Source organism: Rhinatrema bivittatum, chromosome 3, assembly GCF_901001135.1.
Source record: "Rhinatrema bivittatum chromosome 3, aRhiBiv1.1, whole genome shotgun sequence".
NCBI lineage: Eukaryota > Metazoa > Chordata > Amphibia > Gymnophiona > Rhinatrematidae > Rhinatrema > Rhinatrema bivittatum.
The window spans coordinates 507,422,077-507,435,423 of NC_042617.1; the positions used below are offsets into that span (position 1 = coordinate 507,422,077).

General features: G+C 44.7%; 1 protein-coding gene across 6 annotated transcripts in view; it reads right to left on the reverse strand.

Moving 5' to 3' along the window:
- The window catches only part of HMBOX1 (homeobox containing 1), a 434,799-nt gene that overhangs the window by 249,995 nt on the left and 171,457 nt on the right, over positions 1 to 13,347 (reverse strand). For all 6 annotated transcript variants that reach the window (XM_029596166.1, XM_029596167.1, XM_029596165.1 and 3 more), the window contains one exon: positions 2,951 to 3,427. In XM_029596166.1, the coding sequence (XP_029452026.1) occupies positions 2,951 to 3,427 (477 nt within the window). The remainder of the gene's footprint in view (positions 1 to 2,950; positions 3,428 to 13,347) is intronic.

The window sequence follows — 13,347 nt, forward strand, 5'->3', positions numbered from 1 at the left end:
CCCTGGTTAGACCTCACTGGGAATATCGTGTACAATGCTGGAGATCGCACCTTCAAAAGGATATAAACTGGTTGGAGTCAGTGCTGTTGTGTCTGTCGGTTCCCGACGCCCTCTCTCCGCCCTCCTTACCTCTTTGGCACCTCCCTCTTCGTCCGCAGGAAAATTGGCTACCGCGGTGTCTTTCTGCCGAGGTCCTCCGGCGTCCCCAGCCTGACTAGACACTGCAACCCACCATGTTTCCTGGAGGCCTAGGGGCGTGCGCGTGGCGCGGCCCCGACTGAAGTACCGGTGATGGCGCGAACCTCGGGGGGGTGTCTCCCTAAGATGATGTCACCCGCGACGGATATATAAGGTTTTAGAATTTGCTAACAGATTGAGTTAGCAAGGGTTACTCTACCTAAGCTACTCTGCCTCCTCGGACTTACTAGGGGTACCCGCTCCTCGGGGCCTCGCTCTCTCCTTTGTTTTTCAGGTGACAGTCTGGAACCGGTACTCGCTCCTCGAGGGCCCTCGTTCCCAGACTTACTCGGTACTCTCTTCTGCCTGGAAGTCATCACTGCCAACTACATCAGTGAGTTACCATCACTCTCTCAAAGCTTTCCCTGGAACCAGGTACTCGCTCCTCGAGGGCCTATACATTCTAGCTCCTGGGCTTCTATGAGACATTGTATGAGTGTTTCTATCTGGTTCAGTACATGAACTCTGCATACCCTGCCTACTCACTATATTTCAGTTTCTCTACAGCTCAGCCTCCAGGGATTGTTGTTCCAGTATCTGAGGGACTACAGCCCAGCCGGGCTTACCAGCTCACTACTGTCACCTCTGCTGGTTCAGTATACTGTCCAATAAAAGAACTAGTGTGTGTCTGTCTCCATACTCTGAGCCTGACCGGTGGTCCCTCTCAGGATCTTCTCCCGGGGGTGTGGTCATCTGTCACTGGTCCAATGATCCACCCACAATTCTCCTAAATAACAACAGATTTCTAATCCCAAGCAGACAGTTAACTCCGAACTGAACAAGTGCAGAGGGTGGCTACTAAACTGGTCAGCAGTTTTCATTCTAAAGCATATGGTGGTAGACTTAAAGATAGAAATATGTATGCCCTAGCAAAAAGGTGGGATGGGGAGATATGATAGAGACATATAAATATCTCAAATGTTTCCATGCACAGAAGGCAAGCCTCTTTCAACAGAAAGGAGACTCTAGAAAAAGGGGTCATGGGATGAGGATGAAAGGGAATAGACTCAGGAGTAACTTAGAAAATATTTTTTTACAGAGAGGGTAGTAGATGAATGGAACAGCCTCCCAGTGGAGGTGCTGGAAACAAAAACAATATCTAAATTACAGAAAGCTTGGGATACATAGAGGGGATTCTCTGAGGGAGTGATGGAAATTGAAAAGCTAAATTAGTTGGGCGGATAGGCAGACTAGATAGGCCATATGGTCTTTTTCTGCCAACACATTCCTCTGTTTCTATTCCCAAAACAACATTTTTTTCTTCTCTCAGCAGTGGAGGGGTAGCCTAGTGGTTACACAGACATGCTGAGAACCAGGAAAGCCAGGATTCAAAATATGCTGATGTTCCTTATGACTTTGGGCAAGTCACTTCATCCTCTGTTGCCTCAGGTACAAACTTAAGGCCCTATTTACAAAGAGGTCAATATTCAGACTCAGTCCAGATAGCAAACTTAGCCGGATAAACTCATCCAGCTAACTTTGGAGGCATATTCAGTAGTGCAGCCTTGCAATTGAATATAGCCGAATATCATAAGTAGTTAGCCTGCTAACTATAGCTGGTTAACTTTAGGACAGCTCTTTGACCCAACCAGACTTAGCCAGCTAAGCTAGCCACCCGACTCTGAATATCGGAGTTAGCCGGTTAACTTAGCTGGCTAACTCAACTCCTCCCAGTTATGCCCCTGGAACACCCCCAACTTATCCAGCTAGATTCTAGCTGTCTAAATTATTAGCTGGCTAGAATTTAGCCAAATAAAGTCTGACAGGTAAGCCGTCTAAAATGGCTTTTGAATATTGACCTCTAAGCCTTTTTCCCTTAGACACAGAATGGGGGAAAAATTTTAGTAAATAAGTCCCTTAGATTGTAAGCCCTCTGGGAACAGTGAAATACACACTGTACCAGTCTTGAGCTAAAATTAAATAAGTAAATAAATAATTATTTTTGGCTCTCTCATCTTCCTCTCCCAGTTCTCAACATTGTTGAGCACCCTTCCCTTCTGATTCTCTTGCTCTCCTAGCATATTCTCCCTTGCTTTTCTCTCCTTGCCAGTTTCCCCTCCCAGTCCAACCTCCTCCTTTCTAGCTCCCCTCAAGTTAGAAGCTGTGAAGTGAAAGCAGCAGAGCAGGATGATACTGGCAGCAGAGGCAGAAAAATGGTTGTGCTCATGGTTTTTTAGATGACTCTGCCTTCTAGCAGATCTGACTCCGATAGAATGAGCACAGTGCTTTTATCATGTTGTATTGCTTGCATTTGTATTCTGGGGTGAACTGTGTAAAATGTTTTGCCTGCGGATAGAGCCCTGGTCCCTACTTATTGGTTTAGTTGCAGCAGTGCTGCTCCCCTTCATGGCCTTGCATCCTGCCAGCACTTCTCCTCCAGGTAGACCCAGAGACCCACACTTCAACCACAACCCTATCAGCAGTGCTCCCACTGTTGACTCCACCAGCATCATCTCCCATCCATGATCCCTAGAAGAGGAAATTAAGTGATTCCTCGCATCACTGTCCTCTGCTGTATAGAGAACCCAATTTTCCTGTACATAGCAGAAGCTACCAGCAAGGAGAAATGTTGTCTTGCTATTGATGCAATTTTGCACTGCAAAATTGAGCTTTGCCTTATTTGTTTGTGATGTGATGCTGGGAAAATAACTCTTATGCTGCGTCACATGATTTTCTGGACACATGAACTCACAAGCTGTTGCCCTTCACTAACCTCATCAATACTTCCACTTTGTCATCTACGTCCAGGTCCTCTTCCGATGCCTCAAAACTGTATGACCTCTGACCGATGCTGTTTGCGTGATAGCGAGTGGGTGACACCTTGCCATTAGATGTTGGCAACCTCTCATTACTCTCCCTCCCATTTTGATTGGTAGTGCAAGGCTGTGGGGAGGTGTCACAACTGTTGCTTGGCGAGGGGGACATGCCACAATGCTGGGTCTGTGTAGAAGCCGTAACAGTTGAGGACGTTGCAGGGACATTGTTGCTACTATTGCCATAGGAACTACCTCCATAGCTAGACCTTCTCCCAAACTTATCATTGTGCTCTTGATCAAGTCTGTCCAAGGTCTCCAAAGCATGGAGTATTTCATGTTTGGTCATTCCAGTACGTCGCAGGCGCTGGAGTAGGTCTATCTGTTCTATGGTAAATCTAGGTTCATCTGTATAGTGAGACATGGCTTCCAGGAAACTAAAAGATAAAAAAACAGAAGGTAGTTAGCAAGAAAGATAAAATGCTTCTTTTCAACATATGACATATGAAAGCAAAAAGACACAATAAGCTGTGCAAGCATGAAGCCAAGACATCCAAGAGAGCAAATATTCTAATTATATGTTCTTCAATTTTTTGGCATTCTGAAATAGCCAAAATAGAAAGGAACAGGTTTAACAATTATAATAATAGTATTTATTTATTTATTTATTTATTTATTTATTTATTTAAAAATGTTTCTATACTGCTTTTCCTAACAAGGTTTAGTGTAAACAGTGTACAAAAGATACAAAACATAAAAATAAGTAAAATAACATAATTACAAAATTACACAAATCTTGTAATAAATCCTTGTGTAGTGTCTTGGTTCAAAGCATCTTCAAAACACAGTAGAATTATTATTACCCAATTATAATTGTTACTCAGTTAGTCTACCTTGGAAGGAAGAATGGCCAAGTCAACCATGCTCAAGTTTGAACCTCTCAACTTCAAGTGCACCTAGATATTACAAGCATATCCCATTACCCACCCCATCCCCAGTCTCCTGTGGTTCAATGGTAAAAGCCACAAGATTAGCATGTCACCACAAAATAAACTAGCCCCTGTAAAATACACAAACCAGCTGGCTTCCCACCACAGAATCACTTAACTTGTCACTGATATTGTGCAGAACACAGCTGTTCCCTCCCTTCTGTGCTGCCAGCAGTAATGCTGTGTTGCAAACTGTCTGACTCTCTCTCATTCAGTCGGATTCCCAAAAGTGGAAAAGAAAACCAATCAGCACAGCTGGGAAGGACTTCAAAATAAGGGAGCAGCAACCCAAACTAAAAGACTCTCTAACCCTGAGCACATTGCTGGTATTACTGGCCAGAAAAGAGAACTGCAAACTGTCATTGGGTCTGCAGAAGAAGATTTGCAAAACTGAGTGTTGTTTTATACTTAATGGGGCAGATTTTCAAAGGGGTGCGCCCAGGGACTTTTGGCCAGCTTGGGGGGGCCTCCTGACATCGGGTGACAGGAACCAAAATGGCGCCGGCGCTACCTTTGCCCTGTCATATGGTAAGGGCAAAGGGCCACCGGCGCCATTTCTATTAACGCAGCCGTGGCCCGAGAGCGGGAGATCGCGCCGGGACCCCCCCCCCCACTGGACCCCAGGTAATTTAAAACATTTTGGGGGGGTTCGGGAGGGTGGGGGATTTGTTTTAAAGGGTCGGGGTGGGTTTTAGGGTTGTTTTGGTGTGCCGGTTTTCCCGCCCTCCCCCGATTTACGATTTTTAAACAAAAAAAACCATGACTATCAGATTTCCCTCCCCCCCCCAGCCAAAATCGATCGTTAAGACGATCGATCACACGATTCACATCCCTACTCAGTTTTACTCGTTTCAGTTCTTTGTTATAATACAAACTTGTATTGTGATAATTTTATAACATGCGCGCACATATGCACACTTGTTATAACATAGCCTAGGCATGCGTACCCGTGCGCCTAATTTTAAGCTTGTGCATGCCCAAGTCGGTTTACGGACGTACAAACATGCATCCAATCAAGGACCAGTTTCCCCAGTTCGTTCACCAGTTTGCCCAGTGTTTTGCTAGGTCCTCCTAACCCCCCTGGTTCTTTATTTTCCCCTCCCCCCCCCCCCCCCAGTTACCGGGACTTGTGTGTACCTGTTATCGCCTTATAAAATCAGGTGGACATGTGCAAGTGCCAGATGTGCGCCCATCCCCTGATTTTGGCACACATCCAGTTTTTAAAATTCACCTTAATATGTGGCCACACCATTGATCTATAGAGAAGCATCATGATATTCTCCATTTTATTCTCCATTCCTTTCTGAATAATTTCTAACATTCTATTTTCTTTTCTTTTTTTTTTTGAATGCTACCACATATTGAGCTGAGGATTTCAATGTATTGTTCCCAATAACTCCAAGATCCTTTTCCTGGGTGGTGACACCTAATATGGAGTTCAGCATTGCATATCTATAGTTAGGATTTTTTTCCCTACATGCATCACTTTGTACTTGTCCATGTTAAATTTCATCTGCCATTCAGATGCCCAGTCTCCTAGTGTCCTTCTGTGGTTACAGTCTGCTTGTGATTTAACAACTGAATAATTATGTATCTGCAAATTTGATCACCTCACTCATTACTCCCTTTATCAGATCATTTATGATCATGTTAAACAGAACATATCGCAGTACAGATCTCTGGGGCACTCCATTATTTACCTTTGTCCACTGGAAAAACTAATCATTCAGTCCTACTCTGTTTCCTGTCTTAACCAGTTACAAACTTACCATAGGAATATAGGACATCAGTTCCTACCCTATGACTTTTTATTTTCCTGAGGCTTTCTCATATATTGGATTTTGTCGAATGCCTTTTGAAATTTTCAGGCACACTATATCAACTGGTTCCACTCCAATTGGTCATGTCTATCCATATGGCCAGTAATTTTGACTTTAAGAATATCAGCTGGGGGGCGCTGTTCGCCACGAGACAAGATGGCTGCATAATTCTCGCGCTCCCGAGGCCACCCCACTTTTTCACCCGAAACTAGTGGCTTTATTCAACGCTACACGAACTAAAACGCTCTATCTGTACAGACGAAGGCTAACTGATGAACCCCCCAAAAAAAAAGCGAGCTGCAAAAGTTCTCTTTTACGAGGATGGCAGTGGACTCCAGGAAGGTAGGAGTCGAGCTCACTGAAAGCGAGACGGGAGAGGGAGACGGGGCGGACGATGATGCACCGATATTGTCCCCTCAACAACTTGTAGAGCCTACGCCCGCCACGGCAGATGTTCTCACCAAAAGCCAAATGCGGGAATGGTTCATGGACCTGCGATCGGAAATTAAAAATAATAAAAAAGAGCTACTGGCCTCATTTGCGGAGTTACGTGATGATTTCTTAACCCTGGGCCGCAGAGTCGACGAATTGGACGTTCGCATGGAAGGACAGGAGGCTCACCTTAAAGATTTAGTTATCGCTAAAAATGAAACCGACCTTGAGCTAGCTTCGATCGCCGACAAACTAGAAGATTTAGAAAATAGGTCTCGGCGCCACAATATTCGCCTGCAGGGGATTCCGGAAACAGCAGCATTCGAGAACAGCTTGACTACAGCTCAAGATTTTTGTGAATTTCTGCGAGGGCAGATTAGTGCCGAGCTCGACCTCAGTGCTCCGGGGGAGGCCGGCGCCATTTTAATTGAGCGCGCTCATAGGTCTCTGGGAGCCCGGAGAGATGGCAAGCCCAGAGACATAATCCTGAACTTTCAGAGCTACAAGCAAAAAGAATATATTCTCAGTATTGCTCGTAAGAAAAAAATTTGGGACTGGCAAAATCTATCGGTGTCGGTATATCAGGACCTCGCTACGAGCACGCTGCAGAAACGTTACGAGCTACGTGCGGTGACAATGGCACTACAACAAGCGAGTGTTAAATATCGGTGGAATTTCCCCTTTGCACTCACTTTTCAGAGAGAGGGAAAGACTTACCGCGTCAAATCGATCTCTGAGGCGGCGGCTGCATTGAAGGAAGCGGGTGTTCCGGCGGAGCTCCCTGAGCAGCCTAGAGAGCTTAAAAAAACGCGGTTCAGTAAGGCTCCACAATGGCAGAGAGTCGAACGACCCAGAAGGAAAGCGGTGCACAAGAGCGGCAAGGGGCCAGATAATCTCTCTGATCAAGGCTGAACCAAGAGAACAGGAGCTTTTTGAGAAGTTTAATCAAGTCTACGTTTATTTTCCGCCATTTATGGACAGATGGGGTCTGAGCGGAGTGGTGCGGTTTTTCACCACATGAGTGGTTTATGATTTCTGTTCTTATGAGGTGTTGAGTTGAGCAGTAATGCCAAATACTAGTTTGCAGATCTTTGGGTCTGAACTGAGTTTCGGGTTATCTTAATGTTTTGCCATAATTCTGTTTGAAATGGGGGTGGGGAGGGAGGGGGAAGAAATAGCTACTTGCTCACAGTGGCGAGTTCCCTCACTAGGGGATCCGCAGATCTTGATCTATGGATCATGCTGATATCCTGGGGACTTTTCTCCTTGCAGACTACACCATGCTTTGCTAATACGTCTATTCCCTTATTATTCTGTTATAGTGTCTGTATCCTTCACATTTTTTCCTCATTTAGGGGCAGTGATATCGCTATCGAGATAATGGAGCTCATGCATACTTGTTATCTAGCATCTTTTCTGCTTAGCCTATAACCATGTCTATTCGAATAGCCACGTTTAATGTTAAAGGTCTCAATATGTATAGAAAACGATATCTTTTGCAAAAGGACCTTAAGAGATTGAAAATTCATATTATATTTTTACAGGAAACACACATACGAAAAAGGCATGAGCGGTTGATTAATTTTAAGGATTTCCCTCATGTTTTTTTAGCGGCAGCAGGGAAGAATCATAAGTATACAGGCTCAGGTATCTTAATTTCCTCGGAGATCTTGTTTGATCAGATGGAACTTATTACTGATGTGGGGGGTAGATTTGTATTTCTTAAAATTAAGGTGGGCCATAATATCTATACTCTTATCTCCATGTATGCCCCAACAACCAATCCAGCCGATCTTTTGCCCACAATTCAAGGTCTGATCACTACACATGGTGAGGGGAATATTATTTGGGGAGGGGACTTTAATTTCACCCTATCACCAGATTTGGATAACTCACAAGTGCGTGGCTCTGGTCCTTCAGCTTCAAGTCAGAGGGCCAGAAATCTGCTGCGGGAAATAATGAAGGAGGACAGCCTGGTGGACCTATGGCGCCATAATAGCCCAAAATCTAGAACTTATACATATTATTCCAAACCACACAATTCCTATTCCCGAATAGATTTCTTCTTGGTAGACAAATGCTTAGTCACAAAGACTGACAAGTGTGAGGTGGAGCCCATCACATGGTCTGACCATGGGATGGTTTGGTTTGATCTGCATGTCTAAAGTGGATCGGGGGGGCAGTTTTTTTGGAGAATGAATGTCTCTCTGCTGAAGCAAAAACCGTTTGTTCAGCAGCTAACCCAGCAGCTAACTGAGTATTTTCAGCTGAATGTTAACTCAGACGTAACCAGGTGCAGCTTATGGGAATGCTCGAAGGCGGTAGCCAGAGGTATTTGCATAGCCAAGGCATCTGCTGATAAAAAGGTGAGGGAACACAAATTTCAGCAACTACAGGGGGACATTAGTCGCTTGGCGGAGCAACATTTTCAAACGCAATCACCCAAAGTGTATAAACAACTAAATGAGGCCCGGTACCAACTAGACACCTTGCATGACAAACAATTAGCTTTTAATTTAGAGAGGATGCATCAGACGTTTTACGAGGGTAGTAATAAAGCAGGCAAGCTACTAGCACGGCAAATGAAGGCCCGTGTGGCCCGAAGTATCATTACCAAGATAAAAAACAAAGAGGGTCAGATTACCAGAAATCCTACTGAAATTAGGCAATGCTTCACAGATTTCTATGCGGCACTGTACAGGAGTAGTCCTCACATTCAGAACGGGGAAATAACTACCTACCTGAATGACATCACTCTCCCAACACGGAGTTCTACGCAGCATCAGGCTCTGGATTCACCCGTAACTAGTGCAGAAATACAGTGGGTGATCAAATCTCTTAAAAACGGGAAATCCCCGGGGTTGGACGGGTTCCCGGGGGAATATTACAAATCACTGACGGATTGCTTGAGCCCACATCTTACAGATTTTTTAATCATCTGCGCGAAGGAGGCAACCTGCGGGTTCAATCCAATACAGCAGGCATAACAGTGCTACCTAAACCAGGTCGGGACCCCAGCGTGTGCGGATCTTATAGACCAATATCCCTAATTAATCAAGATTTGAAAATTTTGGCTAGACTTTTAGCCCTGAGGTTAAATAAATATCTCCCGGATCTCATTCATTCGGACCAGGTGGGATTTGTTCCCCACCGGATGGCAGCCGATAACGTGAGGAAAATATTAGACCTAATATGGTGGGCAAAGAAGGAGAAAATACCGGCAGCCCTGTTGTCCATTGATGCAGAAAAGGCTTTCGACATGGTCCATTGGCCTTTCTTATTCCAAACAATGTCGAAAATGAACTTCGGGCCTTTCTTTATGAATTGGGTGTCCCAGTTGTATAATGCCCCACAAGCAGCGGTTAAGGTCAATGGAGGGTATGGCGACAGGTTTGATATCCAGAGGGGTACACGTCAGGGATGTCCATTGTCGCCTCTACTTTTTGCTATTTTTCTAGAGCCTTTTGCCACCAGGATTCGGAGATCCCCTGATGTACTGGGAATCCCCTTGGGAGATAATGACTTTAAACTCTCACTTTTTGCTGACGACATAATGTTTACTCTGTCGTACCCAACGAGCTCTTTAAAAGCAGTGGAGTCTGAACTACTTCACTTTAGTGGGGTGTCAGGCTTTAAGGTTAATTTAGAAAAGTCGGAGCTGTTAAATATCAATCTAACCTCTGAAGACAGACAGCAAATAGCAGACAAGTTCTCTTTCCGCTGGGCAAAGAGGTCTTTGAAATATCTAGGAATTTATATCAATAATAAATTGGAGGACCTCTTTGCACTCAACTACACCCCTCTGACCAAGGCCGTAGACAGAGTCCTAGATAAATGGCACAAGGGAACTTACTCATGGTTGGGAAGGATAGCTATCATTAAAATGAATGTCCTGCCTCGATATTTGTACCTTTTCACTACATTGCCCATTTTGCTTTCTAACACGTACCTACGCAAGACACAACGGAAACTGTTCCAATTCATTTGGCACAAGAGGCCCCCTAGAGTGGCACGGCGAACTCTTTACCAGCCCAGAAAACAGGGTGGGCTAGGGGTACCAGATTTACATGCCTATTATGTAGCTGCCCAACTGAAGGCGGTCCTTGATATGCATAAGGTTATTCACGCTAAACAGTGGGTTCAAGCGGGCCAAGTTATGTTAGGCCAGATGCCCATGGCAGCCCTTCCCTGGCAACCAAGGACTACGTGGTATTCTGTTATTTGTATCCCTTGGTCTCTAGAAACCACATTGGCGGTTTGGGATCGACACAGAGGGAAGGTGGTAGGGAATCATCAATATTACTACCAATCGCACATAGCCCATAATCGGCATTTTGAGATTGGTCACCAATCAAAAATTTTTCAAATCTGGCGCCAACAGGGGATTTTTACTCTAGGCCATTTGTTTCAAGGAGGGGACATTATGTCAATGGCGCAATTTATGGATACTTATCATCTGCAGGCCACTAACTTTCTGCCTTATGCCCAAATTAGACACTTCCTGGTAGATTTACGTATTAAGCAGCGACTGCGACCCACTAGATCATTGTTTGAGAACATGTGCATTAAAGCTGACTATGTGTCTAAGGAGGTGTCTAAGATATACTCGTTACTCACGGCCGAGGAGGATTTCCTCCCTCCTCATTTAATCAAGTGGGAAAAGGACCTGGGCATCCAGATGTCCACTAAGCTCTGTAATCAGATATTTCACACTGCTAGTAAATGCTCTGTGTCCGCCCGTTTGCAGGAACACAGCTATAAAATGCTATATCGTTGGCAGCTAGACCCGGTGAAGTTACATGCCATTTACCACGCTGTGTCACCCTTATGTTGGAGACAGTGTGGAGACTCTGGCTCATATCTCCATATTTGGTGGGAATGTAAGTTGATAAGACCTCTTTGGCACGAGGTGAATCGGTGGATGTCTCAATTGTTTGACAGGTCGATTTTACTGACACCGCTAACTGCCTTATTGAGTGTGCCCATTGACTCTCTTCGCAGAGCACAACAACAATTGAGTATACATATATTGATAGCTACACGTACCTCTATTGCACAACATTGGAAGTCTAGTAGGGTGCCTACACTCGCTGAGATTTATGTGAAATTGCAGAAGCACAGAAGGTTGGATTATTTAACAGCCTTACAGCATGATCTCGTAGATAAACATTCCAAGGTGTGGAAACCCCTAAAGCCTCCAGCCAGCGCGTAGTAATGAGCAATTGCCCTTACTGGTGTATATACCTGAGCTTTTACTAGTGGGCGCGCTGCGTTGGATTGTATGAGTCTTGTATCGCTGTATTTGGCTACCTAATCGCACACAGTCCAGGTGCTTTAGTCCTATGTGTTATTTCCCAAGGGACACCTGATGAGTGGCTTTAATTGTCGGGATACTACCCGTTCCTGGTCTTGGCTCTACTATGGACCACCTTGCAGAATGCTTTCACGGCATCTGGACTTTCGGACATGCAAATGGATTCATAGGAGGGACTGTATTATTGAATAACTATGCATGTGGTATATTGTCTGAGGAGAAGGGGGGGGGGAGAGAACCCATACATCTAACAGCACTACGACATGTATGCATATACAATATTTCTGTATAACGTGAATCAGTATGATTTGGCTAGCACTTCTGTGGTATCTGCTGCTTAGTCTTGTACTGATGTTGACTGTTTCCTGTTAATGTCGGATGTTGTGTTCACTGAAAACTAATAAAGTTTAAATGAGAAAAAAAAAAAAAAAAAAAAGAATATCAGCTACCAGTTTTTAAGGCACACATATCAGATTTACCATCTATAATTTCCCAGATCAGAGCTATTTCTTAAAATTGGCGTTACATTGGCCACATTTTAGTCTTCAGATACTATTCTTAGTGGAATTCTGCAGAAAAAAATTAAAGTTTCTTCATACAATATTTAAAAATTCTGCAAACTTTGGGGGTAATTTTCTAAACCCTTATGGCGTGGGTTAGGGCCCTAACGCACGCGATAAGGCCATATCACATGCGAAAAGGGCCTTTTCACATGAGATATGATGCAAATTAGGGGGAGGAGAGGAGTCGGGGCGGGGAGGGGCAGAGTTGGCGATGTTTTCACTGCCGGCGATAATGTTACTAACATTATCGCCGGCAGTAGCGCGCCAAATAACTACACCTTTTATGGTGTTCCTATTCGGTGCGAAAGCCGGCAGTTGGCGCACCGCAGTGGTGCGAAGGCTGCAGGCTTTCGCAGGCCCCCCCTTCACCCCCCCCCCCCCCCCGTTTTCGCAGGATTCACTATTCTGCAAAATGGATTCACCATTCTGTGAAAGAATGGTGAATCCAGGCCTTTATTAGTTTAAATAATACAATCTAATAGGTAGATTTTAAAAGGGCCGCCTGTGTGCCCATAAACGTACGGATCTTGCCATGAGCAAAGATATGCGTTATTTTATAAAGTATATACATAGCTTTTAAAATATTTTTCATGCGTGTATGTCTGCAGCTTTTACAGACATATCTTACCCGCAAGAGAGCACCTCTTTATAAGACTCAGCCTGACACACAATATATGGACCATTGTAAGGGGGTACACTTTGATTCGGGGTGAATTTTCGGGAGGTGGTTTTATTTATTTATTTAAAAGGGGTTGAGGAAAAGGGGAGGTGGTGTTACAGAAACATTCAGGGGCATTCATTGTAAAATTGACATCATTAAAGAATTTTAGACCTTATAAGTGATGAAAAGGAGTTTATTTGTACAATGCAGCTAGCAAAGAGTGCAGTGTACAAATCAACTCCAGCCAGCTCCACCTGTAGGTCCCCACCGTTGGCAGGCAGCGCTGGCTAGAGCAGAGGCCCAATTGGAGCTTCACCAATACCAGCCTTCTTTCTCCTTAGGTTGACCCTCGGGTACTGGGGCCAGCTGGACTTAGGCGCAGGCCTCTGTGGAGGTGAAGATCCATTGCATAGGAGATGTTGCAGGCCAGCACAGAGAAGAAGCGGAGTTCGTATGAACAGTGGTTGGGACAGGCAGCAGGCAATGGAGACTGTGGTCAATGGCGGGCAGAGTTCACTCAGTGTCGCAGTTCAGGCAATGTTCTGGGCAGGCAGAGTTCGAGCAGAAACAGTAAACAA